The sequence below is a fragment of the Microplitis demolitor genome, chromosome 2 (genome assembly GCF_026212275.2).
Source record: "Microplitis demolitor isolate Queensland-Clemson2020A chromosome 2, iyMicDemo2.1a, whole genome shotgun sequence".
NCBI classification, from domain to species: domain Eukaryota; kingdom Metazoa; phylum Arthropoda; class Insecta; order Hymenoptera; family Braconidae; genus Microplitis; species Microplitis demolitor.
In genome coordinates this window covers 17,545,789-17,572,888 of record NC_068546.1, presented here as the reverse complement: position 1 = coordinate 17,572,888, position 27,100 = coordinate 17,545,789, and the positions used below count along the sequence as shown (strand labels likewise).

The 27,100-nt window shown below is 29.4% G+C and overlaps 2 protein-coding genes across 5 annotated transcripts in view; one reads left to right on the top strand and one right to left on the bottom strand.

Annotated features, from left to right (window-relative positions):
• LOC103574239 (cadherin-23-like) overlaps positions 1-3,930 on the bottom strand; it is a 120,975-nt gene extending 117,045 nt beyond the window's left edge. The window contains exon 1 of the mRNA XM_053737027.1: positions 3,873-3,930. The gene's annotated coding sequence lies outside the window, so the exon portion shown is untranslated. The remainder of the gene's footprint in view (positions 1-3,872) is intronic.
• Positions 3,931-5,863: 1,933 nt separating this feature from the next.
• The window catches only part of LOC103575626 (aminopeptidase N), a 94,660-nt gene continuing 73,423 nt past the window's right edge, over positions 5,864-27,100 (top strand). For all 4 annotated transcript variants that reach the window (XM_053743000.1, XM_053743001.1, XM_053743003.1 and 1 more), the window contains exons 1-15: positions 5,864-6,584; positions 6,691-6,846; positions 8,177-8,654; positions 8,733-8,971; positions 14,127-14,491; positions 14,573-14,850; positions 14,923-15,110; positions 16,529-16,711; positions 16,789-16,941; positions 17,914-18,546; positions 19,392-19,547; positions 19,632-20,100; positions 20,192-20,430; positions 21,200-21,564; positions 26,799-27,076. In XM_053743000.1, the coding sequence (XP_053598975.1) occupies positions 6,043-6,584; positions 6,691-6,846; positions 8,177-8,654; positions 8,733-8,971; positions 14,127-14,491; positions 14,573-14,850; positions 14,923-15,110; positions 16,529-16,711; positions 16,789-16,941; positions 17,914-18,546; positions 19,392-19,547; positions 19,632-20,100; positions 20,192-20,430; positions 21,200-21,564; positions 26,799-27,076 (4,722 nt within the window). In that variant the 5' untranslated portion in view covers positions 5,864-6,042. The remainder of the gene's footprint in view (positions 6,585-6,690; positions 6,847-8,176; positions 8,655-8,732; positions 8,972-14,126; positions 14,492-14,572; positions 14,851-14,922; positions 15,111-16,528; positions 16,712-16,788; positions 16,942-17,913; positions 18,547-19,391; positions 19,548-19,631; positions 20,101-20,191; positions 20,431-21,199; positions 21,565-26,798; positions 27,077-27,100) is intronic.

Below are 27,100 nucleotides of genomic sequence, written 5' to 3'. Positions count from 1 at the left end.
ATTTAGACTAATTGGTCTGTATTTGAATTAGTTGATCTATTTTTGATCTTTTATAAAAATTTTAAGCTGTTTTTGATCTGCTGTTTTAAAAAACAATTGCGATACAGAAGGACAAAACTAGATTAATTCTGGAACTTAGAAAAATTTTGGTTCTGAAATTGTGCAAGAACAAAACTAGATTAAATCGTGGACTTATAATAATTTTATTTATGTCTAGAAAAAATTTATAAAAAGTATTCTAAGATCTAGAAGGGATTTTTTTTGTTTACTATTTACTTAGTGTCTTTTGTTTAAAAATGTCGGCAGTTAATGATTATCTGACAGCTATATTTTTTAGTTGTCTTGATAGAATATTAATAATATTTAACGAAAGTAGTAAAATTGGCGTTAAAATCTCAACAAAAATTTCTTCAATTCACTGAATAAAGTCGAAAAATATTCTGACATTAAAAACCGTATCAAAATATTCCTCTGTGACATTGTAATACGAAATAGCAACAGCACGTTTTAAATATCAAGAAAATTTTAATAATCCTCTATATCTAGATGTTCCCGAATCACTTTCCATGAGCAGTAATTGAACTTTATTCATTCTTGTTATTTTTAATAAATCATGTAGTAATTAATTTTGTCCATAAATAGAAATGTTAATTTTTTTTTTAATTATTTTTTGAATTCAAATTTATTGCTTTTATATAACGCTTTTAATAAAGCAAAGAATTGAAAAAAACTTTTGTCACGTAACTTTTTTTTTTTAAATTAAGAGTACTCAGTGTCGCACAATCTTTGAGTTTCTTAGAAGAAATCATTTTTTAATGGCAAGTTTTTTCACCAATTATTCTTTAAATTAAGATTCTCTTTCATTTTGAATATAAACTTATAATAATAAATTTCTGTATTTATAAAAATATGTAACAGACGATGATAAAGAACTGAATGAGTTGGAGGTAGATGAAGCCAGAGGAAAATAGTTGATTTTTCTCAGAATGTTTGTTCAAAGAAAGTCTCAGTTACTAGGATGCACGATCAGAAGGAAAAAAGGAGGATGAAGTTGAATTTTTTTTAAGTAATGTCTATATGTTAATTGAGGCTAATTTATTTATTAAATAAATATTATTTTATATCAATGTGTAAAAAAAAATATCAAACTTTCATTAATTTTTTGTTTTTATTATTTAATATTATAATTATAAAAAAAAAAATTTTAATCTGTTTTTGATCGAATATAGATCAAAATCAGACTAAAAATAATAAACAGAAAAAGTCGGATTTTGATCTAGATTAGAATAAAAACAGACTAAAAGTTATTGAAAATAAGTCTGAAAATAGTCTAAATAAGGAATAGTACGGCAAAATTAGATTAAAATTCACATATGAATTAAATATAAATAAAAAATAAAATTGAATAAAAGCAACTTAAAATTTTTAGTTGATTAAATACAGATCAAATTTTTCGACCCGGGATCGAAATTTGAAAAAGGAAGAGATTTTTCTTTCAAATGCCTGTATTTTTGCAGAAAGTGGTTGAAACAAAATTTTCAAAAAGTTGAAAAATATTTGTTTTTAGATATCTTTTCGATAAAAAATATCAAAAATAAAAAATTTAGAACCACGCTTCTATTGAAATTTTAACTTTTAAGAATAAATTGTCGATTTACAAAAAACACGTACCGATCGATTTTTCTCATAATTTCTCACAGCAAATTGTCACCTATTCTACAACTTTTCCAGCTATGCTCATAATGGGACAACGATGGGATATATTTTTTTTAGATTTCTTAAATTTCATATTCCAGTTTTTTTTTTTTTTTAAGAAAATTGACTTAACATAATAGCATGCTTAGGATTTACTGTTAATAATTATCTAACACATAACTTTCATCAAAATTTTCAAATTTTCTTACACAAAAAAATTATTAATAATTAATTAATAAATAATAATTTCAATTAATAACAATAATAATTAATTAATAAATAATAATTTTTCAGAGGAAATAAAATTAGAAAATTTTGATGATAAATGTGTCTGATAATTATTAATAGTAAATACTGAGCATGCTATTATTTTAAGACATTTTTCTTGAAAAAAAACTGGAATATGAAATTAAAAAAAATAGATTCCATCTTTGTCTCATTATGAGCATAGCTGGAAACTCTGAAGAATACATGAGAGTTTGCTGTGAAAAATTATGAGGAAAATCGATCAGTACGTGTTTTTGGTTAACCCGAGAAAAATGAATCATACATGGCCATGTATGGCCGTATATGGCTCATATATGGCCATATATGGAGCATAGATGGTCATACATGGACATACTAACTTTTTTTATACAGTTATACATGGCCATATAAAGTCATACAAAACCATGTATGGCCATAAATGCTTCATATATGAGCCATTTACGGCCATGCATGACCACGTATGATTCATTGTTCACGGAAATGAACGCCTCGATCGCTCATCCTGTGTAAAATGAATCATGCATGGCCATGCATGGCCGTATATGGTTCATATATGGTCATACATGGGCATATAAACTTTTTTAATAAAGTCATGCATGGCCATATACAGTCATGAAAAACCATGTATGGCCATGCATGGCCTTGTATGGTTCATATATGGCAATGCATGACTGTATTAAAAAAGTTGGTATGTCCATGTATTGCCATATATGATCCATGTATGGCCAAGTATGGTCATACATGGCCATGTATGATTAATTTTTCACGGATATATATATATAAGAATTCGAGCTGACTATTACAATTACTTATAAACAGGATGTTGTAGTGTTAAAGAAATAGGAAATTTTGATATCACTAACAGCATATTGATGATTATATTATGCTTTTTTGAAAGTGATTATATTCTTTGAATCTTACGTAGCAAAACTAAACTTTGTTGTAACTGTCGGTCGCATAGCCTAGTCATCACAGCGTCGGTCTATCGTACGGAAGGTCCCGTGTTCGAATCCTACTGAAGCGGGTGCGATCATTAATACGTCTAGCGTTTTTTCTCTGAATTAAAAATTTCCATTTCGATTAGGAATTCAATTATTCGGATATCTGATAATCTCTGCGTCGCCAAAATAATTTAGAAAAAAATTTTTTTTTTTTTTTTTTAACGTAGTTAAAATTTCTATACATAGTCATATCAAGTCATATACGGCCATATCAAGCTATGTATAGCCGTGCATGGCCATGAATGGTCATATATGGCCATACATGATTATATATGGACATAGCTGGCCAATTTTCATACATGGCCATGTATGATTCATTTTTCACGGGAATCGACAATTTATGCGAAAAAGTTTAAATTTCAAAAATTCTTTGATATTCTTTACTGAAAAGTTGTCTAAAAATGAACATTTTTAGTCTGTTTGAAAATTCTATTTAAACCACTTTTCGCAAAGTTACAGGGATTTGGAAAAAAATCTCTACATTTTTCAAAATTCGAGATTTCGAAAACGGTTAAGGGAAAAAATTAAAAAAAAATTATGAAGGCCTCTTTCAACCTATACTAAAAGTTGAAATAGTTACAAAAAAATCCGAGGTACAAAAGCTAAATGGTGTTCGATTTGGCGTGGAACGCCCCTTATATTTTTCTTAATTTATCTATAAATTATCTTATTGAGAAGGTTTGCATGTTTAGGTTTTCACTATATTAAATTGGTTTCCACTATATAAAAAACCAATTTTATACAGTGGAAACCTAAACATACAAACCTTTTCAATAAGATAATTTATAGATAAATTGAGAAAAATATAGATAGCCCGAACTGGGAATATAGCCCAGACCATGTCGGTATCGCGCCGAGTGCTCTACCAGTTGAGCTATGTGACACTATACTAAACTCATATTTACTTACCTTTCAAACCTTTTTTGGGCTTCCAAAAATAATTCAAGACCAAAATTAGCCAAATCGGTTCAGCCGTTCTCGAGTTTTAGCGAGACTAACGAACAGGAATTGATTTTTATTTATATAGATAATCCAATATATGTAAAAAACATATATTTTTCAATATAGATATTATTGCCGCTATATATTTCTTACATATATTTACCATATATTTCTTTATATACTTTTAACAATATATAGATTTTCTATGCGTGTACGTTTGATGAACAGATGTTTTTCCCACAGCGAGAAGCGATTTATTCGTCGCGGTTAATTTTTCGTTTTTCAACCTCGGATTGTTTTTCACGGTGTAAATCGAATTGTTCAAAAATCGGATTTGTAATTGTTCGTTTGGTCGAGTCGAATTGTTCAAATACAAAAACGCGGCCGTTCAGTACGACGTCTCTCTCGGATCTCCCTTTTTTCAATCCATACGTTGGATCGTTTGTTCGGTCGAAGTCGACATTTTTTATTCTAGATGTCACTAGAAATTGCTTATCCGGTAACTATTGATGATTTCAAATAAATTCAAACCACGAGTCGATGTCGAATTTTTCATCATGTTACAATATATATATTAAACTACTGAATTTGGGTGAAATGGGATGAACATATCCCTACTAAATAATTTAACCCAATAACTAATCACCTCATAACGTAATTTTGAATTTATAACTATTTAAAGACACTAGAAATGACTAAATATGCGGCAAATAAATGTCAATATTTATTCACACTTTATCTCATATTATAGAAAAATAATAAATATTCTATTTTATTGCTCAAATATATTTTCTATCTTATTTACATATAATATCTTACTTAGACCTAAAAAAATTTTGGGTCAAGCAAATATTAAAAATGTCATAAAAAAATGTGTAGAAGAGGGTGGGGCAGAGAGGCCCCCTTAAGCTGATTATTAGTTTTTGTGGCTTTCAAACATTAGATCACTTTACTTTTGTCCTATTTCGAACAAAGTTATAGACATTTTGCTGAAATTTTTTTTTTTAATTGTTTCCATCATTAAGAATGTATTTCTTCCTCTTGACAACTATTTTCAGTTTTATATTACTCAAAAAAAATTTTTTAAGCTATAATAACTCGTTCCCCCACGATTAGTTTAATTACTAATTTTTATTTAATAAAAAAATAACAATTCGATATTTCTTATTTGTCATTGTTTTTAATCCAAAAAACGTGTTTTTTGATTTTTTAGATTACAGATCATTTTGCAATAATTACAATTTTATCAATCGAAAAATAAATTATTATTTTCGAATATTTTTAGTGGCCAAATTTTTCTCAGTTATAGAGAATCGGCCAAAAAATGGATAAAAATATTAAATTTTTTATAAGTTGACGATAAAAATATGAAATAATCATTTTTTCAGAATTTTTGGCTGATCCATTTTAGCTTAGGTGTCATACGTAGGGCTAAAAATGAGCAAATATATCAGATTTATGGTAATTAGACGAAAAAAAAATAAATTTTTTTTTATCAAAATTTCAGGGGGATCTCTCTGCCCCACCCTCCCCTACTAATATTTTTCATAATTCATTTAGAAAAAATTGTTCAAATCTACAAAATAATAATCGAATTGAAACTATAAAATAACATTCAAAAAATTAATATTACAGATACTTGATAAAAAATTACAATCTTTTGATTAATACTTCGACTACTGTAAGATAAGATAAAATGTTCTAAATTTTATATTTTTTTATTGTTAGTATCAATTCCTACAAGATTCTTAGAACGATAAAGATTGTAGGAATGGATTAGAAATATTTTTAAAAATAAATTAATAATTTGAGCCTTAGTAAATATAATACAAAGATAATAATGAATTGTTCACTTTAATATAATAGATATTTAAGCCATTTGATATTTAAACAGTTGGGCAACTTTAAAAGTATTAAAAACACGCAAATTCACTTCCAATAATTTTGAAACATTAAAAAAAAAATATTTTGTGAGTCATTTTGGTGTTTACGTTGTTTGATAATGTAGAATACTTAAATATATGTCTGTCGAATTTATCTGTCAAATTCCACTTCCATTCGTGATAAAATCTTTACTATCAATTTCATTTAAGCAACACAATAAAATTCAATTATCAGTTGTGATTATGACTTTGGCATGATGAGGTCGTTAAATAAATTTCTGTGGGTACTTTTAGTATTTTTTTATATTCAAACGATAAATTTAACTGTTTTAAGATTAAAAAGTCCATTACTTACATCAAATGAGAATATTGATCAAGCTTATAATGATCTGTTAAAAGAAAATCTTCACAATCTCGATTTTCGTTTACCAAAAAATTTCATTCCTTTGTCGTATACAATAGTTTTAAATCCAATTTTGGATGAGGTTCAAAATTTTACATTCATTGGTAATGTTACCATTTTAACCCGTGTTGAAAAATTAACGGATGAATTAATTTTACATCATGGAAAAAGCATTGCTATTAATTCAATTGTTCTTACAAATAATAATGCCGGGGCTTTGGATATACGAGGAGACAATTATTATGAAAAAACAGAAAAACATGTATATATACTAAATAACTATCTGCCTGAAAAATCTATAACTGAAATAAAAATAAATTATAGTGGAATTTTACGTGATGACATGATTGGTTTTTACAAAAGTTCATATCTTAATGGACCTGGTAAAGTCAAGTAAGTCCAGTTAATTAATTTGTCTGGTGAAAACTGCTTATATAAACTTTTTACAAATAAGAATATCCATGTAAGTAAGCTATAACACTATCTTCTAACTCATTAGATGGCTAGCCGCAACTCAATTTCAAGCAACTCATGCAAGGCATGCTTTTCCATGCTTCGACGAACCGAGTTTGAAAGCTAATTTTACTATCGTTATTATACGACCTCAATCATTTACTAGTTTAAGTAATATGCCGCTAAAAAAAACTGTTGCAATGTAAGTATTACTGATACTTAATTTTATAAGTTGAGAAATTATTAATTTCTAAAAAAAGGCGGGCAAAACTAATCTGATCTGTAGTTTAATACAATTATGGAAAATCATATATCTATAAAATTTCACGTACACTAAAAGATATATAACTCTATACAAATATTGAGAATAGTAAATAATTTTGAATAATCAAATATAGTTTCGATGATATTATTTAGATACATACCGCGACCACATAACTTTATCATGACTGGTTTTTGCGTGATTTGACAAGCAAAATAACCATTTCTTCGCCAACTTGACGTAAACTTGCAGCTGAAACATGACGCCAACATCTCTGCAACTTTTTGTCGTGTGCAACAGTTAGTGGAAACTTGTCGCTAAGATGATAAAAGCTATAAAATACCATTAACCCTTCGTCCGTCGCGCTATGAGCACAGCGCCGCAATTTTTATAAAAAGATTATTTTTAAAAAAAGTAAATTTCCAAGTCTTTTGAAATTTCAAAAGTTCTTCCACTATACTTTTTAGTATCGAATAAATGAATAATAATTATTTTTCCGATATTTTAAACATTAAAAAAATCCTTTTTATTGTTGGAAAAGCTGAGAAACGCAGCGATGTGCCGCTGACACGAGTAAACTCGGGCGTGAAGTTTGTTCAGATTTTCTGCGCAGTGTTGCCAGTTACCACTAGCGACTCCTTTCCAGCTCATTTGATTCATCTCTTCCCTAAATATTTTTATTTAATACAAAATTTGCATTTTAGTAAAATAATTATAAAAATAGTTACAATTGTCTAGTCGTATAAGCTTGTGTGGTTTGAATTTTGAAAAATCATAATCATGATACTTGGTAACACCGCAATATTAAGTACATTGCGGCAGAACGCCGCGGCGCGAATGACGAAGGGTTAAGGACAATTTCGATAAATACAATTTTTTGTTTATAAAATTCCTTGGCGGATCCAAATTACGGGAATTTACCGCATTTGCCGTAATTTGCCATCAAATACGGTATTTCTGCGGCAAATTACGGGAATTTAAGGTATTTTTGACTAGTTTCGGCAATTTACCGTAATTTTCGGCATTTTTACTGTAAACACTGTCTGCTTTCTTAGTGCAATACTTCACTTTATGGTAAAAATTTGCAGGTTTGTCATAACTCTTACGAACATCGTAAATTATGGCAAATTACGGTAATTTACCGTAATTTGGATCCACCAGAGTTTTTGGGGTGGTCTGTTTTACCCACCTTATCCCGTTTCGCCAGCCCTTCTCCTATTAGCATTATGATTTCGTTATTTATGACGTTATCAATTTTTTGAAAAACTAGCGGTGATAGATTGGAATCTGATATTTACATTAGTAGTGTACAAATGTCGACTTATCTAGTAGCATTTGTTGTGTCTGATTTCAAATTCAATGAAGACAAAAAAAATAATTTTAAAATCTGGGCACAACCTATAGCTATCAATTTAACTGACTATGCATTACAAATTGGTTCTAAAGCACTGGATTATTTGAGTTATTTATTTAATGAAAGTTATCAATTACCAAAAATGGATATGATAGCAGTGCCAGATTTTTCTGCTGGAGCAATGGAAAACTGGGGCCTTATAACTTATCGAGAAACTCACTTACTGTATGATAAAAATGAATCTTCAGACATTAATAAACAAAGAATTGCCTCTACAATTGTTCATGAGTGTACTCACATGTGGTTCGGAAATTTAGTTACTCCAGAATGGTGGGGCTATTTGTGGTTAAGTGAAGCATTTGCGTATTATTACCAATATTTTGCTACATCTCAGGTAATACAGTCAAAATTATGATACTGACAGAAAAAAAACATAAAAATGTTCATTAAAAGTTTAAACATTAACTTTTAGATTGAGCCAAGTTGGAAAATGGATCAGCAATATATTGTAGATCAACTTCAACCAGTGCTTCAAGATGATGGACTAAGTTCATCAAAACCAATGACACGGGAAGTAAGCTCTTCAGCGGAAATCGGTACAACAGGTAATACAATTACGTATTCAAAAGGTGGAAGTATTTTACGAATGATGGAACTTACTTTCGGCTCAAACATTTTCAACTCTGCTATTCGAGATTATCTCAAAACAAAGTAGGCATATTTATTCTTTTTGACTCTCTCTCATCTCATGCGGAAAAAAAGTAATGAACACTATTGAAAAATTATGTGATTATTAATGTTTTATTAGTAGTTCTTAGTAATTTAACTACATGGAGAACAAAAAATCTGAGAAACGGTTGACTTTAGGCACCAGCCCAGAAACTTCCCTCTGATTTCAAGCTTGAAAGGCTCAAAAACATTATTGGCAATAGATTTTCTAGTCTTTAGATGTCATAAGATTCAGTTTTTAATGCTAAAAAATATTTGGAACTAATCGGTTCAGTGATTTTGAATTTAATAGAAGAAAAAAAACAATTTTTTTTATTTTTGTCGACAACAATATCTTCTGAATAAATGATCCGACTTTGATGGTTAAGGCAGCATTCGACGCGTTTGATAAAGTTTTAGAGCTGATTATAATTCGGAATCGATCAATTCAATTTTTTCAAAGATATTCGAATAAAACCGTTTTTCACCATTCCTTTCTCCAACGATATCTCCCGACCAAATTACCCGATTAAGATGGTTCTTGCGGCAATCTGAAATTCAGAGGAAAGCTGATGGCTAACAAACTTTTTTCGATTCTCCCAAGAATCATCTAAATCAGTTAATTAGTTAAAAGGTTATAGAGCGTTCACACACACTCACACTTATACACACAAAGACACTTGGACATCATTCTGAAAGTAGTCAAAATAGCTTTCTAGGACCTCAAAACCTTGACATCTGATGAAAATTCGATCTTCAAAAATCGATGTGAAAACAATAAATTCCCGAATTTTTCAGAAATATTCGATTTTCTTCGCGGGAAGTAAAATAACAGTAACCACTGCTGCACAGGACAGTAGTGCAGTTAATATACTATACAAAATAACCAAATATCTTATAGAACCGTAAAAATTACTCTAACGACAGCAAATGTAGTAAAACAAAAAATATCGTAGTTCTTCTGACCATAACATTGTAGTACAACAATTGTAGTTGCAGGTACTCCAATATGTAGTAAAGGATGCTACATAAATAATACAGACTTTACTACAAATGTGGTTGAGGTTATATCAACTTGGAGTTGGTAATTCTTTACTTCAAATTGTAGTAACCCGAGAAAAAATTTTTATATATCATCATATAAAATTATATATAATTATATGTAACTCCATTGTATATAATCATATATGAAAAATGGCCAAATATAATCATATATAATTTTATATGATTATATATAAAAAATTTTTCTCGGGATATGGGTGATGTTAAAATCATCAATCCGGAAAAAATATTTTTGGAAAAAAAAAAAAATCCGAGCGTCGGTTGGCCCTGTGGCTGAGCTCCAAAACTTCCCGCTGTTTTCGAGCTCAAAGAGCTCGAAAATCTTATTGCAAGCGATTGTTTTTTATGAGCTTTTCAATAGAAAATAGTCAGAATAGCTTCCTAGGACCTCAAAACGGGGTGAAAACAATAACTTCCCGAATTTTTTGAAAATCATCGATTTTCTAAGCGGGAAGTTAAAAAAAAATAAAATACCGAATTTTTAATTTGATTATTATCACGCGAACGCATTACAAATTTAGTAACAAGAATTGATAGCAGTAAATGATGAAAAAATCCTGGACGTCTGCTGGGTTCGAATACGGCTTCTTTCGGCTGGTAGTCCTGAACGTTGATTAATGGTCCACATCACGAGAGTTTAAGTCTTGTGCTTAATTGATGTATTTAGAGTGAAATGCCGGTCAAGACAGAGTTCATAAGTTTTCGTGATGGATTTTTACAAGATTTCAAAAAACTCCATGAACTTATATGAAAACAATATTTGTTGGCCTCGATGATAATTATAAAAAATTATATAAAATTTTATTAAGTTTCTTTAAATTTTTTAATTTTCTGTTGTGATGTGAAATTTAAAAAATCTTATATAAAATTTTGCGAAACATTAAATAATTTCACAAAATTGTATGGAATTCAACCGATTGAAAAATTGCAATACTACACTTTACAATTTTAATATCAACAGAGTTCAAACTGTCGATACATTTTCTTTTTCATCCTCAATGATATTTTTGGTATATCATCTAAAAAAATAAAGTTAACATTTTTATGCTCACGCTACTGTTTCAATCTAAATTATTTGAAATCTATTATCGAGTTTATCGTTTACTTTGGCCCCAAAAACGTTCGACATTTAGTTGTTATTTTTACACATTTATACATTTTTGAAAATTCATTCTATGATTGTTTTATTTTAATAAATAGATGATAAAAATACTATGACCTAGAAATTACATCAGCATTGCGTAAAATACTGACTTGTCACTGATGTGAAGATATGATTTAAGAGTGACATCCATATTACGTACAACCGTGACTTTGCTACTGACATATATGTATGATTTTAAAATTACGTCATTATGATATACAGTAATGAATTTATTACTATGTAACAATGTCATATAGATTTTATGTCAAGCGTACGTAATTCATATGTTGTAACGGGGTAAGGTTAAATAAATTCAAATATTTTGAATTTAAATTGTCTTTGAATTTCCCGCGGTTGGTTAATTATCAGAAATCGATTAACCCCGTGATCTAGTTAATCGACGTCCCCGAAAGTGCCAATTCTGGAGGCTCGTCCTCCCACCCTAATTAGAAGTTAATTAGAATGGGAAAACTCACGAAAATTGCCGAGGGGTCGCGGACTTGGATATTATTAGTGAGTGCACGAGGTGATTCTACTATATACTTTCCCATAAACAGCTGCTTATGTATTCGTCCGATTTCGGAGCAGCTCGTCTCGATTTGTGCGAGTTTCGTAGAGTCGTACAATACGTCTAATCGCTCGCACACAACGCCGTGTCGAAGACTGCCGAACTGAAACGACGTTAGACGATGCACGGCCTTCAAGCCACACCACCGTGCCCGTCGGAGTGGGGAGCGTGAGGTTTTTTCGTTACGGAATTTCTGGATTCGAATAGAAGCTATGCAATAGCTTAAAAAAATTCTTTTTTTTTTTAAACACCCGAATGATTATATATAATTATATATGGATACATGTATAAGATTATGTATAATTGTATATGATTATTTATAATTATATATCATTATATATAATTATATGTGATTATATATCATTATATATAATTATATGTGATTATATATAATTATATATGATTTTATATAATTATATATGATTATATATAAGAAAATTTTCCCGGAATAGTATAATATATAATTATATATGGAGCTATATATGACATTCTCCATTTAAATATTGTATTACATATAATCATATATAATTATATATGGGTGATTCCGTTCTAACTGTGATTTTTTTTAATAAAACTTTTGAGATTTTGAAGTTAAACTTTTTCAATTTTTTGTGCACACTATTTATCTATTTTACTGTAAAAATAAAAATCTGAGAGGGTTTTATTACAACTTGAAAGTGTCAAGAACGAGAAACCAATTTCAAATTTTGCGTTCCATGGTACTGATATAAAATAAATTCGGTAGAAATTATTTGAGAAAATTATTAAATTCATTTATAAATTCTGTTGTAACACTTTTGAACTCTTTTTTTAATAAATATTTAATACATTAATGATGATTGATAACGATTAACTTCATAACTTATAACAACTATAATTTAATTTATAGAATTTACTAAAAAATAAATTAATTAATTAAATTAATAAACATTGAATAAATTAATTGTCACTTGTATCAGGTAGCTTTTTAACACGAAATATTGGTGCCATCTGTATTAAAAAAATTTTAATTAATGATTAAAATAATTTTACAACTAATTATTATAACTATATGCTATTTTTATTATTATTTCACACGGTACTGACAGTTTCATTTTAGATAACAACTGTAATTATTTGGTTATGTATTTGATAATATTCATTGACTGTAAAGTTTAGACTGGTATTAAGTACAAAAATTTAATATTTTGTTCAAAAAAAATTTATAGTTAATGAAATTTATTAATACCACGGTATCGACAAGACAATTTATGAAATATCTTTTTAAAAATTAAGTTCTAACATGACACGAACTCTTGGCACTTTTTCATCAACTCAGTGTTTGTAAATATTACTCAGATGACGTACTTTCGAGATAGTTCACTAGACGTTTCATAAATCTCAAGGAACATGACGTTTGAGTCACACAAATTCAAATTCAAAAATTCGTTAAAATTTAAAGACAAGTTATTGAACCGGAATTCAATGTTAACTTAATACATTAAACAGAAAGTGTGCCAATTTTTTTCAGTTGGATCATAAACATTAGAATTTATGAGGTGATTAGTTTAAATCATTTCTTGCTACAAAAGAAATTAACAATTTATAGGTAAATTCTAGAAATGGACATGACACGGTACTGACATTCAAGTAATATATTGTAAGTTTTCTCTGAGTGGCAAGTTATGTAATAGAAAAATAATTTTGAAATATGTTCATCACTATCCAATTAACACAAAAATTTCATCAATTGATTATTAATAAATGACCTGTGAGAACAAATAATACAGGACATTGAATATCACAGTTAGAACGGAATCACCCATATGATTATATATAAAAAAATTTTCTCGAAACAGTATTATATATAATCATATATAATTATTTATGGAGCTACAAATAACACTCTCCGTTTAAATATTGCATTATATATAATTGTTTACAATTATGTATATATAGATATATATATATATATATATATATATATATATATATATATATATATAATTATATATGATTATATATAAAAAAAATTTCTCGGAATAGTATTATTTATAATCATTATTACCAATTATATATGGAGCTACATATGACTTTCTCCGTTTAAATATTGTATTATATATGATCATATATAGTTATATATAATTCTATATGGATATATAATTATGTATGATTATATATATATATATATATATACATTTTTTCTCGGGAATATCAACTACAGCTGTTGTTGTTGTTGTTGTAGAAACTATCATTTTTTTTTCTGTGAATGATACTAAATGCACTAATTGTACTAAAACTAAAAATGATGCTGAACTATTAGTGTTTCTCATTAGTATTTTTCCGTAAAGGGTATAAAATAGAAAAATGTAAAAAAAAAATTTTTATGTGAACGTTTCTGTAAGGAAATATCAATCGGCTACCCCGGATGATCTTTGGAACTCATTTCAACGTAAAATTAATTTAACTAATGAGAAATATCTTTCATCTATTAAAACCTTAATGGATCCTTGGACACGCCAAGCAGGTTATCCTGTAGTAACAGTTACTATGGAAAATGGATTCGCTAAATTACAGCAGGAACGATTTCTCCTCAGAGAAAATTTTGAATCAGCGTCTAAAACCGTTACTTGGTGGATTCCTGTAACGTGGACAACAGATACGGAAAAAGATTTTCAATCAACTTCATCGAAACATTGGTTTAATACGAAAAATTACGAAATTAAGTTGAATGCTGATAAGTGGGTTATTTTCAACATTCAACAATCTGGTAATTGATTGTGTTGATTCATTAATATATCGACGTAGATCAAGTTTATTTTTTTACTGATAAATCGATTGTTTTAACCAGGTGTTTATCGCGTAAATTATGATCACCAGTCATGGTATCATATTATAAATCTATTAAACAGTGACTCGTTTGAAGAAATACACGTGATAAATCGTGCTGCTATCATTGATGATTTGTTAAATCTCGCTCGAGCTGGCCTTGTTCCTTATACTATCGCTTTTGATGGACTCAAATATATAACAAGAGAAACTCAATATTTACCTTTTAAATCAGCTCTGGCTGGGCTTGATTATTTACACAAACGTTTCGATGGCCGGGCAGATTATGAACTGTTTGCTGTAGGCATTACAAAATAATTATTGTCACACTAATAGTGACACTAGAAACTACTAATATTATTTTATTTTTAGAACTTTATTTTGAAATTAATATCACCTATGTATCTACATTTGGGATTTGAAGATAAAGCTACTGATGATCGATTAACAATTCTTTTAAGATCAGAATTAAATTATTGGGCTTGCAAACTCAACCATACAACATGTATCGAAAAATCATTAAAGTATTTTAGAGATTGGATGAAAGATTCTACAAAGACGTAAGTTAAAAGAATAAATTCCCGAGTACACTGAGAGAAAAATAAATTAAATTCGAGTAAACATGTTTACTTGACTCATAATACTAAAAACAAGAAAAAATTTACTACATCGAAGTATAATATTTCTTATCTTTATAGCAATTGTTTAAATCTACTCATAAATTACTACAGACAATGCATTTTTAATAAAACTAAGAAAATATTTTCTTGACACTATTTAAGTAAAGTAATACTTGAATTAAGAAATTTAACTTAAAAATATACACTTTTTTCTCTCAATGTAACAATAATCTAGAAATCGCTACATGGATATGAATTCGATATTCTATTTAGATGTACGTAGATTCAACTTTGCCATTGCTTAAATCTATGCAGATTAGACTATTAACGAAAAAAATCTTTTCTTTTCGTTTCCATATCGAAAATATTGAGTTCTTAACATAAAAAAATGATTTTCATTTATAACAGTCTTGGGTTGATTTATGGGCATCTAGGTAGATCAAAGTTGAAAAGCATATTATAAAACTGTGAACCTTGAAAATGTCGATTTTAAAAGAGATGTCGAACCATAAACAAAAATAGACATGAGAATCATTTGCATAATATATTGTAATTGTTACCGTGAATTTCTCCCTGTGTAGATATTAATAGATCTATTCAGATCTACTTGGTTTTATGTGGATCTCAATAGATTTGTTGACATCTACAGTGCTCGGTTGTCGGTTGCCTAAATACGGAGTTTGCAGAATAGTCATGTCAAAGATTCATAAAACGCCTAAAATAAGAATACGATCGTCATTTTGACGATCCACTGTGAGGAAACTCTGAATATTTGAATTGGCTATACGGCGTATCATTAAGTAAGATAAGTATACAGCATATAGCCAGAATAGCAATACGTATACATTCTTATACTACTATGGTGACTGTTATCATACATAATGGTAATGATTACCATAACATTTTTAAATTCTTAATATTAGGGAAAGGAGGGGGGGGGAGCAAAATGGGCCCCTAAGCATTTGGGGACCCATTTCGACCCCAAATCATTCGAGGCACTCAAAATTTTAAGGGGCCCACTTTGCCCCCCTCCCCCTATGTGAATCAATCCTATAATATTATGTTAATAGTTACCATACTATCATAGTAATCGTTACTATAGTAGTATGATAACGATTACCATAATGTATAGAGATTCTTCCCATACGCATCTGAGAACCATTCCAATGTGGATGTAGGATTTACTCCTATTTAATCATGGAAACTATTCTCATGATTATAGTAATCATTATCATAATTATTGGAATTGTTCCCATGGTTATGGAAACTTCCGGATCTCATCCGATACAATAAATTTTCTTTGAGAGATAAAGAAAATTTTTTTTCTAATTGACTTTATCTATTACGATTTTTTTTAGAATTCCTAAAAATTTGAAAAGTGTAGTTTACTGTACTGCCGCACGATTTAATTCAACTACCGCAGATGATGGTGCAAGTGCTGTATACAATGCACTAGCTGGAATACTACATCACTTTACAACAGATACTTTAACAGTTTTGGCTGCACAAGCTTGTACACAGCATAAAGAAATCTTAAAATTGTAAATATTATTGATAAAATTAAAAAAATTTATTTAATATTTGCAAACAATTTTTAAGCTTTCCTTATTATTTAAAGATTACTGCAAAGAACACTCGGAGGATTTGAAAAAAGCGGTGTTCGGAAACAAGACGGAATTTATTTTTTCCAATTCGTCGCAAAGTGTAGTCTAACTGGTGCAGAATACATTCTAGAATTCATTACTGAAAATTATGCAGAGATGCTGAAGTAGTGAGTAGAATACAATAAGTTCTTGAATTATTTTCTGTAAAAAAATAGTTTATTTTTCCTACTATCTGGATTGAGCATTGATACTGCGAGTTTTTATTTTTGAAGCCAGTCAAAACAGGCTAATTTTTTACCGATAGCGCGGCAAAAAAAAAATGCTAGATTTTAAATATGCGAATTTGAGTTATTTAATAATAGTATATTGTGTGACAAGGGATGAAACAATACGATTCCAGACCAGAGTAAGGTGACTGCCTAAGCCGTAGGCGCAAGCTAACATTACATTACTCATAGTCTGAAATCGTGTTCTATCCTGTTACACACTTTATTTTTTCTGACCACCTGTATTGGAACTTGAAGTTTTAGTGTCAGTAGCCAGTCAGAAATAAATTAATTTAATACCAATGGTGTGATCAACTATCAGCGTGGGCTGTTTTGGAGATCATCAAAACAATCAATAACCTATTAAAAACAGCGATAGATGCAATTTAAGCAGGAACTATAAATACTATCATTATTCATTATTTACACTATTATTTATCATTCACACTCATTATTATGAAACTTAATCACCAAGTCACAACTTTCATTTACGCAAATAAAATGAATGGTCTGAAATTGCTATTAAGCAAATGACAAGTATCAAAGTTAAAATTGCTGAAGCCTTCAGTTAGCGAGCAGGAACATCATTTGGTTCATCCCAAGAGACAGAATAAGTTTGTTTCTGTCCGCTGACTACATCCATACGAAAATAGTATATTACACACCTAGGGCAGTAAAGTAAGAAATGTCTCAGATCACATGTAATTGTTCTACCCTCTAATTGAGGACATTAATTTACGCATATGCTAATATTTCTCCGCAACATTGGGTTGAAGTTAACTGTTTCGACTAGCTGTAGAAGTACTGAAGCTTAAAGTTTTGATCGTGGTATCATGAAAAAATTACTAAACAAATTGAATTCTTTTTTTTCAGTTTCGGTGATGACAGTTCTATTGTTAGTATAATATCGACCGCATCTCAACATTTTTCAACACCAAGTCTCGTAAAGAAATTAGAAATCTTCATCACAAATAACAGTAAAATTTTAGAATCTACTGTTACTGATTCACTGAAGTCGTCTTTAAGACTTTTGCAGTTTGAACTCGATTTTTACGAAAAACATTCTGCGAGCATTCTTTCATGGATTACAGCATATCATGGAGAAAATAACGAAGAAAATGTAACAGTCTCGAACGAATACCGGCTTCCTACAAATATCGTTCCCAAACATTACAAAATTAAGTTAACTCCATTCATTGTACCCAAAAATTTCACTTTTGAAGGTCGCGTTGAAATACTAGCTATTATTGTGAATACTACTAATAAAATAATTCTTCATATTGATGATATTCAATACAATGCCGTTACTTTGAATGTCGATGGCAAGCATATTAAAACCAAAGCAATAACACCCGATAAAAAACATCATTTCATAAGTATTACTACATTTGAGCAAATGGTTGAAGGATCTGAATTAAATATTACAATCGAATATATTGGAAATCTAAATAATCGAATGCGGGGTTTCTATCGAAGTTCTTATATAGATGATTTCAACAAAACAAAGTAATTTCATTTTAATATTGTCATATTTAGTAAATTACAATTTAGTAGAGACCAAGGAAAAATGAAAAACTATTTTCAAGACAAAAAAAAAATGTTTTCCTTTATTTATGAATGCTTGATTAACATTAAAAAAAAATGACACATGTTGATCAGCCCGGACAGTGAGACCAATAGAAAAATTTAAGAAAAAATTTGTTTTTCACAATCGTAGTCTATTTTACCTCAGAATCAGTTTCTTTGAACAATATTTTTCGTACAAATCGACCGATTTGCACATGCTTTGCGGCAATCGGAAGAGTTTGTTGAGATTTAAATTTAGTCAAACTTAGAAATAAATCCGCCAAGTGGCTTACGAGTTATGCAACAAAAACTTGAAAAATAATTTTTGTCTATTTTTTTTTTTTTTTTTTTTTTTTTTTTTTTAACTTGTGAACTACTAGATCAATTGGGTTCAAAATCTAGCCATTTCTAAGTTTTAGTGAGCTCTTTTGCTTGCCGCCATATACGCTCAAATCGGTTGATTCGTTTCAAAAATATCGTCGGGCAAAAAAAGTGTTCAATTTTCTTAGCAGGAAGTTATGAAAAGTCAGACATCAAACACTCGAAAAACAACATCCTTTTCTGTAAATTTAAAATTAGCCACACTGATCGAATAGATAAATTTTCTCTTTATTTGCTACAAGCCATATTTGAGTATTTCTTAACAAAAAAGAATTAGAGTTTAGTCTTGAAAATAGTGCTTCATTTTTTAATCATAACACTTAAGAAACGTATGGTATCTTACTTGCCCTGGTCTCCTCTAAATTAATATCGTAATTGATTAATTTAATTTTTTGTTATTTTAGATGGTTAGTGGCTACTCATTTAGAACCTGTTGGAGCCAGAAGAGTATTTCCTTGTTTCGATGAACCCGGGTTAAAAGCTACTTTTCAATTGAGCGTTAGTCGGTCAGCAGATTACAAAGCTATAAGTAATACCTTATTAAAATCAACAATTAGAGAGTAAAATTATGATTTTCTATCATTACATACAATTAAAAAAGTTCAAAAACATGTATATTATAAGCAACGTTATTCTATTAACAGAGGTGATCGATATTTAGACATTTTTGAGACAACTCCGAAAATGTCGACTTATCTACTAGCTCTCGTTATCTCAGACTTCGGTCAAGCTAGCCACGATTTGAATTATTCTGTGTGGGCTCGACCGAACGCTATTGTTCAAGCCGATTATGCATCTTCCATAATGAAACCGATTGTCAATTTCTTCGAAAAATCTCTCGGTCATCCTTATCAATTGCCTAAATTAGATATGATAGCTTTGCCAGATTTTGCAGGCGCGATGGAAAACTGGGGCCTTATTACGTATCGAGAAACTAAAATGCTTTATCATCCTAATTATTCTCCGATTGTATCAAAACAAGCCATTGCTAATCTAATTTCTCATGAAATTTCTCATCAGTGGTTTGGAAATTTAGTTAGTCCTCAATGGTGGAATTATGTTTGGCTCAGTGAAGGATTTGCCCAATATTATCAATATCATGCTACAGCAAAAGTATTAAAAACAAATTTTTATTATGAGTCTAATTTATATAAGTAATTATTTTTAATTAATTAAAAAAAAAATATTAATAACCTTATTTTAGGTTGAAACAGAATGGGATCTAGAGTCGCAGTTTGTTGTTGACCAACTTGAACCATCATTTGCCGTAGATGGTTTACTTTCAAGTCATCCAATGTCTCATAATGTCAATAGCCCATCCGAAATAAGGAGTATTTTTGATACAATATCGTATTTAAAAGCGGGAAGTGTTTTACGTATGATCGAAAAAGTTTTTGGAACCCAAGTATTTTACGCAGCAATCAATGATTATTTAAATATGAGGTCAATGTTGTAGAGCATATATAGTTTTTGAACTATATCTGTACTGAAAATTAAAATTCCTGCCTTGTTTAGCGGGAAAAAATTTCAAATTTCTCTTACGAAAAAACAAATAATAAAAATTAGTGCTAGCGCGATTACTACCGCAAAAAGAAACAGAAATTTTAATTTTTAGTGCAGATTTAGAGGAAAATAGTATACACACCAAGGACAAAGGTAGAGCGTTTCAACTCAAGTGTATGCCACCCTCAACTTCGACTTACTTAATTGCTAGGCAGTTATATACGCGGATTAAAATATTCTACTTTTATCCCTTAGTGTGTAATATAACATTTTTTATTCAACGCAGGCCTGATTTGCGCGCTTTTTGACGTCTGCGTTTCGCACCATAAACGGCTCTTTATCGACGGGTGCTTAGAAGTTGAGTAAAGTCAAAGTAGATTTCCTCGTTTCCCACCGCTGTTGCGAAAAGTGAATGTTATAATGAAATTTCAACACTCGTGCAATTTCGTGGGTGCATCGTGTCGCTAAACAGCCACAGACTTTGCTTAGCAGATTGTTATTAATCGCGTTCATCAGGCAATTGTTGAATAAAATATAGTGTCCAGTAGGATACTCAGATAGTCCTTATCATGTGACCCTAAAATTCGTGCTGAAAACATTGCCCTCGTCACATAAAGACTATCTTAGTAATCCAACAATGCAATATACTATTCAATGCTTATTCGAATTTATTTAATAAAAATCTTGATGATTATTTATTTAACAACAGGAACTATTCAAATGCGATACCAGATCACTTAGTTACAGCTTTTCAAAAACAAACAGACAAATTAAATATGAAACTGGATGTTAAAACTATTATGGATTCTTGGACTACTCAAGCAGGATTTCCAGTACTTGATGTTAAAATTGATAAAGAAACTGTTGCATTTTCACAAGAACGATTTTTACTGCAAAAGCCTAATGGGTTTTCTGTGAAAAAACTTTGGTGGATTCCTATTACTTGGACATCAAATTTGGCACCAGATTTTTCTACTACAACTCCTAAGTATTGGTTGAATAAAACTGTAGATTCCATTAAAATCAATAATGCTTCTGACAGCGAATGGATTATTTTTAATGTTCAACAAGCTGGTGAATATGAATTTTAAAAAAAAAGAAAATCTATTATTGACAAAATTGTTAAAAAAGAATAAAATCATTTATACATTACGTTACAGATCCCGGATAAACAATTATATGTAAAAAATGGCCGAATATAATTTATACATAATTGCTAATATTTACATTTCAGACAGTTTTTAAAGATTAAAAAGAAATTAAAATGAGTCTTTACCTTTCAGAATGTATTTATTTGATATCCGGGAAAGAATAATATTTAATTAAACATGATTATATATAATTATATACAGAAAATGGCCCAAGTCAGTGTATAAAATTATATATACATTATGATTTTTTTTATATATAATTTTATATCATCATGCCATTTAACAAAAATTAGCGTTAAAATGGGTGCATTTTAAAAAGAACACAATGACTAACTAATGTAATTATATGTTTGATGACAAGAAATGTATTAAATTTGAATGCCCGAACTTAAAAATGTGCTACAAAATACATGCATTTTTAAAGGCAAAGAGTCCCTTGAAATTCTTTCTAATCCCTGAGAGCCGAGTACAATGTAAATATAAGTAATTATGTATAATTATTAGACCGTGCCAAATGAAATCGATATTTTTTTTTTCGGTCCCATACGAAAATTAGGTTGTCTCATACAAAAAAAAAAATCATGTTAAAATTTCAGCTCGATATGTCCATTTTTCAGCTAACGCTCGCGTAAACAAAAACTTTCCGAAAAAATTTTTTTTTGTCCCAATTTTCTATAACTTATTAAATATAACTGATTAAAAACTGTCCAAGGTGCCATTTTGTAAGGAATTAAATTCTCTACAAAAGTACCTTTTAATCAAATGAAAAAAATTAGCCACTTTCTTACTGCAGTCACTTGAACCTAATTTTTTTTAAGAATTTTCATTTAAATTTATTATAAAATGCTTATAAAACGATGTTACTATGTATGAAACCCATTGAATTCAATTTTTCTAGGAACCTTTATAATCTCAAAAAATAATTTTCATACTTGAAGTAATAAAACTAACTATTAAGTTAACCATTAAACTATTGATATTAACGATTTTTCTAACAATACTTTTCTTTCATTTTGACGTATTTCGCATTTAATCTTTCTATTAATTTTTATCTGCAGTAGAATATTGCTCATAATTGTGATTTTGAGATTCTCATACCGTTTATCAAAAACTATTACTTTATTGATAAAAATATACATTGTTTATGATAATACGATACCCATAAAAATTCAATTAAAGGCAAAAGTGATTTTCGAGTGTGCAAAAAATTTTCTTACAATTATGATACTCGTTTTTAAGAGCTAATGATTTGTTAGAAAAACCTATTGCAAATATCAACTGTACCTGATACAAGCTAATGAATTAATTAATAAACAAATAAATTAATTAAATAATTCCTACTACAAGTTGTTGCTGTCCATCGTAAACAAATTCCAGATTGTTTGCAATAGGTTCTCCCAAAAAATCATAAGCTCTTATCAGGACTCGAATTTTGTCCTTATTTGCCTGAAGCACCATAAGGGCCTTGCCAGATTAATATAAGAATTGCCTTATTAGGGCAAACCTGACAAGTTCCTTAGCTGGACCTCATCAGGATATCCTTATTTAAAAGAAAGTTATTCGCTATCGGGTCAACCCGATGATTTTCTCATCAGGACCTCGTCAGGATATTCTAATTTTAAAAAAAGTTATCTGCTATTGAGTCAACCCAACGAGTTCCTTATCAGGATCTCCTCAGCATATTCTAATTTAAAAAAAAGTTATTTGCCATCGGGTCAACCCGACGAGTTCCTTGTCAGGACTTCATCAGGATATCCTTATTCAGAAAAAAGTTATCCGATCCCTTTAAATATTTTATTCACAGGCTAAAAATTAAACGAAGTACGAATGAATATTATATGAAAATCACGTCAATCACTGCAGCACGGATTTTTTACTTCTTCATTAGTTATTCTTTGACATCATAGTGAATATAATATCTATCCTTACAAGATCACATATGTATGTCAGCGCAGTGGATAGCATCAAGGACTTTGGATTGTAAGGACGCAGGTTTGAGCCCAGCAGTCACCGGGATTTTTTCGTCAATAAAAAAAATGTTTACTTCCTCTAACTAATGCCCTCAATACAATAGATAACATTCCCGATCGAGTTAACATTCTTTTATTTTTTTTCGCAATTTGTTATTTTTTTTAAATTAATAACTAATAAGGCAACCCTGATAAGGATTTAATGAGGATATTCTGGTAAGGACCTGATAAGGCAATCCTGTTAAGTATCTCATGGGTCAAGCGTTACATCGACATCAGTTTCTCGTCAGGATATCAGGTAAAAACTAGTAACAGAATTAAAAAACAATTTTTTGCAAACTCAAATATCACTTTTGCCTTTAATTGAATTTTTATGGCTATCGTATTATCATAAACAATGTATATTTTTATCAATAAAGTAATAGTTTTTGATAAACGGTATGAGAATCTCAAAATCACAATTATGAGCAATATTCTACTGCAGATAAAAATTAATAGAAAGATTAAATGCGAAATACGTCAAAATGAAAGAGAAGTATTGTTAGAAAAATCGTTAATATCAATAGTTTAATGGTTAACTTAATAGTTAGTTTTATTACTTCAAGTATGAAAATTATTTTTTGAGATCATAAAGGTTCCTAGAAAAATTGAATTCAATGGGTTTCATACATAGTAACATCGTTTTATAAGCATTTTATAATAAATTTAAATGGAAATTCTTAAAAAAAATTAGGTTCAAGTGACTGCAGTAAGAAAGTGGCTAATTTTTTTCATTTGATTAAAAGGTATTTTTGTAGAGAATTTAATTCCTTACAAAATGGCACCTTGGACAGTTTTTAATCAGTTATATTTAATAAGTTAAAGTTATAGAAAATTAAGTTGGGACAAAAAAAATTTTTTTCATCAAGTAGGTTCCAAAAATACCATTAGTTCAAAAGTTTATATATGTATTCCATGTTGCGACGATAGCGACCACAATTTTTAACGAATCTTAATGAAACTTGGCACACTTATTCTATGAACGAGTATCACGGTTAAGTTCGAAGATGAGCAAAATCGGTCAACTCGTTTAAAAATGGTGGATATTTGAAATTTCAAAAATAACGAAAAATCCTACTTTTTCGGCTTTTTCCGTAAATAACTTTTTAACGGGTATGTTTATCCTTATTATGTAAAAAGAACTTGATAGCCGATAGGATAATAAGCTATATTTTCCTTTTTTTATTTTTTGTTTTACGATAATTGTTCCACTTTTAATAAGGGTTAAAAGTCACATAGTTGACTCATGTGGTTATGGTGATAATGCCATTGTTTATGTCTTTGAAAATTTTTGATGGGAGATTATTAAATTGTTTATATATAGAAATCTACTTCCGGATGGCCTTTTTTAACTTCCCGCTAAGAAAATCGACGATTTTCAAAAATTTCGGGAAGTTATTGTTTTCACCCCGATTTTCGAAAATCGAGTTTTCATCAGATGTCGACGTTTTGAGGTCCTAGGAAGCTATTCTGACTATTTTCAGAATGATGTCCGAGTGTGTGTGTGTGTGTGTGTGTGTGTGTGTGTGTGTGTGTGTGTGTGTGTGTGTGTGTGTATGTATGTAAACTCTTTGTAACTTTTGAACTAATGAATCGATTTGGATGGTTAGGGTGGCAATCGAAAGAGCTTGTTGGCCTTCAACTTTCCTGAAAATTTCAGATTATTTGATCAAATAGACTAGAAAATATTGGCGAGTTACGAAAAAAAAAAAAATTTTTTTTTTAGTTTTTTATTGATTTCTCAAAAACGACTTATACGATCGACTTCAAAATCTGATCAGCTCTAGAACTCAATAAAACGCGTCGATTGCCACCTCAAACATCAAAATCAGATAATTCGTTCGAGAGTTATCGCGGGAGAAAGAAATGGTGAAAAACGGTTTTTTCTAAATATTTTCGAAACGACTGACGCGATCGATTTCAAATTTTAATCAGCTCTAGAAGTCAATAAAACGCGCCGATTGCCACGTCAACTATCAAAATCGATTGATTAGTTCAAAAGATATCGGCATTGAAAAGTTAAAAAAATAACATTTTATGTTATTTTTTTCGGATAAATCATAATATAACGTACTAAAATGTGCCTGATATCATACCAACTCATCTTTTTTATGGTTTCTTTTGATCATATAATGTCATCGAACTTGGTTTTTAGTTTAAATCATATTATCAACAAAAAAATCGATAAAACGTAGTTTTTAATATTTTTATCGGATATTTCATATTTTATTGTTTCTGACATGAGTCAAAATTTATTTAAATCTTGATTTTGATCCCCGACATTGATTTCTTCCTCAATACACTTATTTTACTGAACATAATCAGGAACTAAATTTTAAAAACCGCTTCATTGATGATTTTCGATTCTTAAATTTTCAAACTTCAGCATAACAGGTAACTTGTTAGAGCTTGAAAAGATCGTAAAAAAACAATTGCATGTGATAGCATTTTCGAGCTCGAAAATATATCTACACTAATGTTTTCGAGCTCTTTGAGGTCGAAAACAGCGGGAAGTTTTGGGGCTGGCCCGCAGGGTCAACCGACAGACCGATTTTTTTTTGTATGAGACAACCTAATTTTCGTATGGGACCGAAAAAAAAATATCGATTTCATTTGGCACAGTCTAATAATTATATGTAATTTATTTATGATTATATATATATAAAACTATTATATATTATTTTATAAAATCACATTTAACCATTTTCTATATGTAATTATACACACTTAAATATTATTATATTTTATTATATATGGATTGTATATAATTAGATATGAATTGAATATAATTATCTATATTTTTTTTTACACAGTATACTATAATACATGAACATATTTTGACATAAAATACTATCGAAAACTTGTAAGGGCGTAGCAGAAAAAAAATTGTGCACACGAAAAAACAATATAGTAGTGAAAACTCTCTGGGACAGTACTGGGTACTATCCAGAGAGTAGCGAATACAGTCGAGATAGAATACAGTACTTTCTGAAATTTTTTTTTTTTACAGAAAGTACTTAGTACTGTCCTAAAGAATTGCCACTACTATATTATTTTTTCCGTGTATACACTATTATGGCGTATGTGACGTACATACACAATACTCTTCCATAATATTTTTAAAAAATTCATATTTTTTTTATTATAGGGTATTATCGAGTTAATTATGACAAATTGTCATGGTCTCGTATTACACGAGTTTTAAAAAGTAAAGAGTTTGAAAAGATTCATAAAATCAATCGTGCTTCATTACTTGATGATGTACTCAATCTCGCTCGTGCTGGATACATTAAATATTCTATTGCCTTAAATGTAACTCAATATTTATCTCAAGAAGTCAATTATATTCCGTGGAAAGCTGCTTTTAATGGTCTTTCTTATTTGAATACAAAATTCGCCGGCAATGATATTTACAACTTATTTCAAGTATTCATTATTTATTTTTTTTAC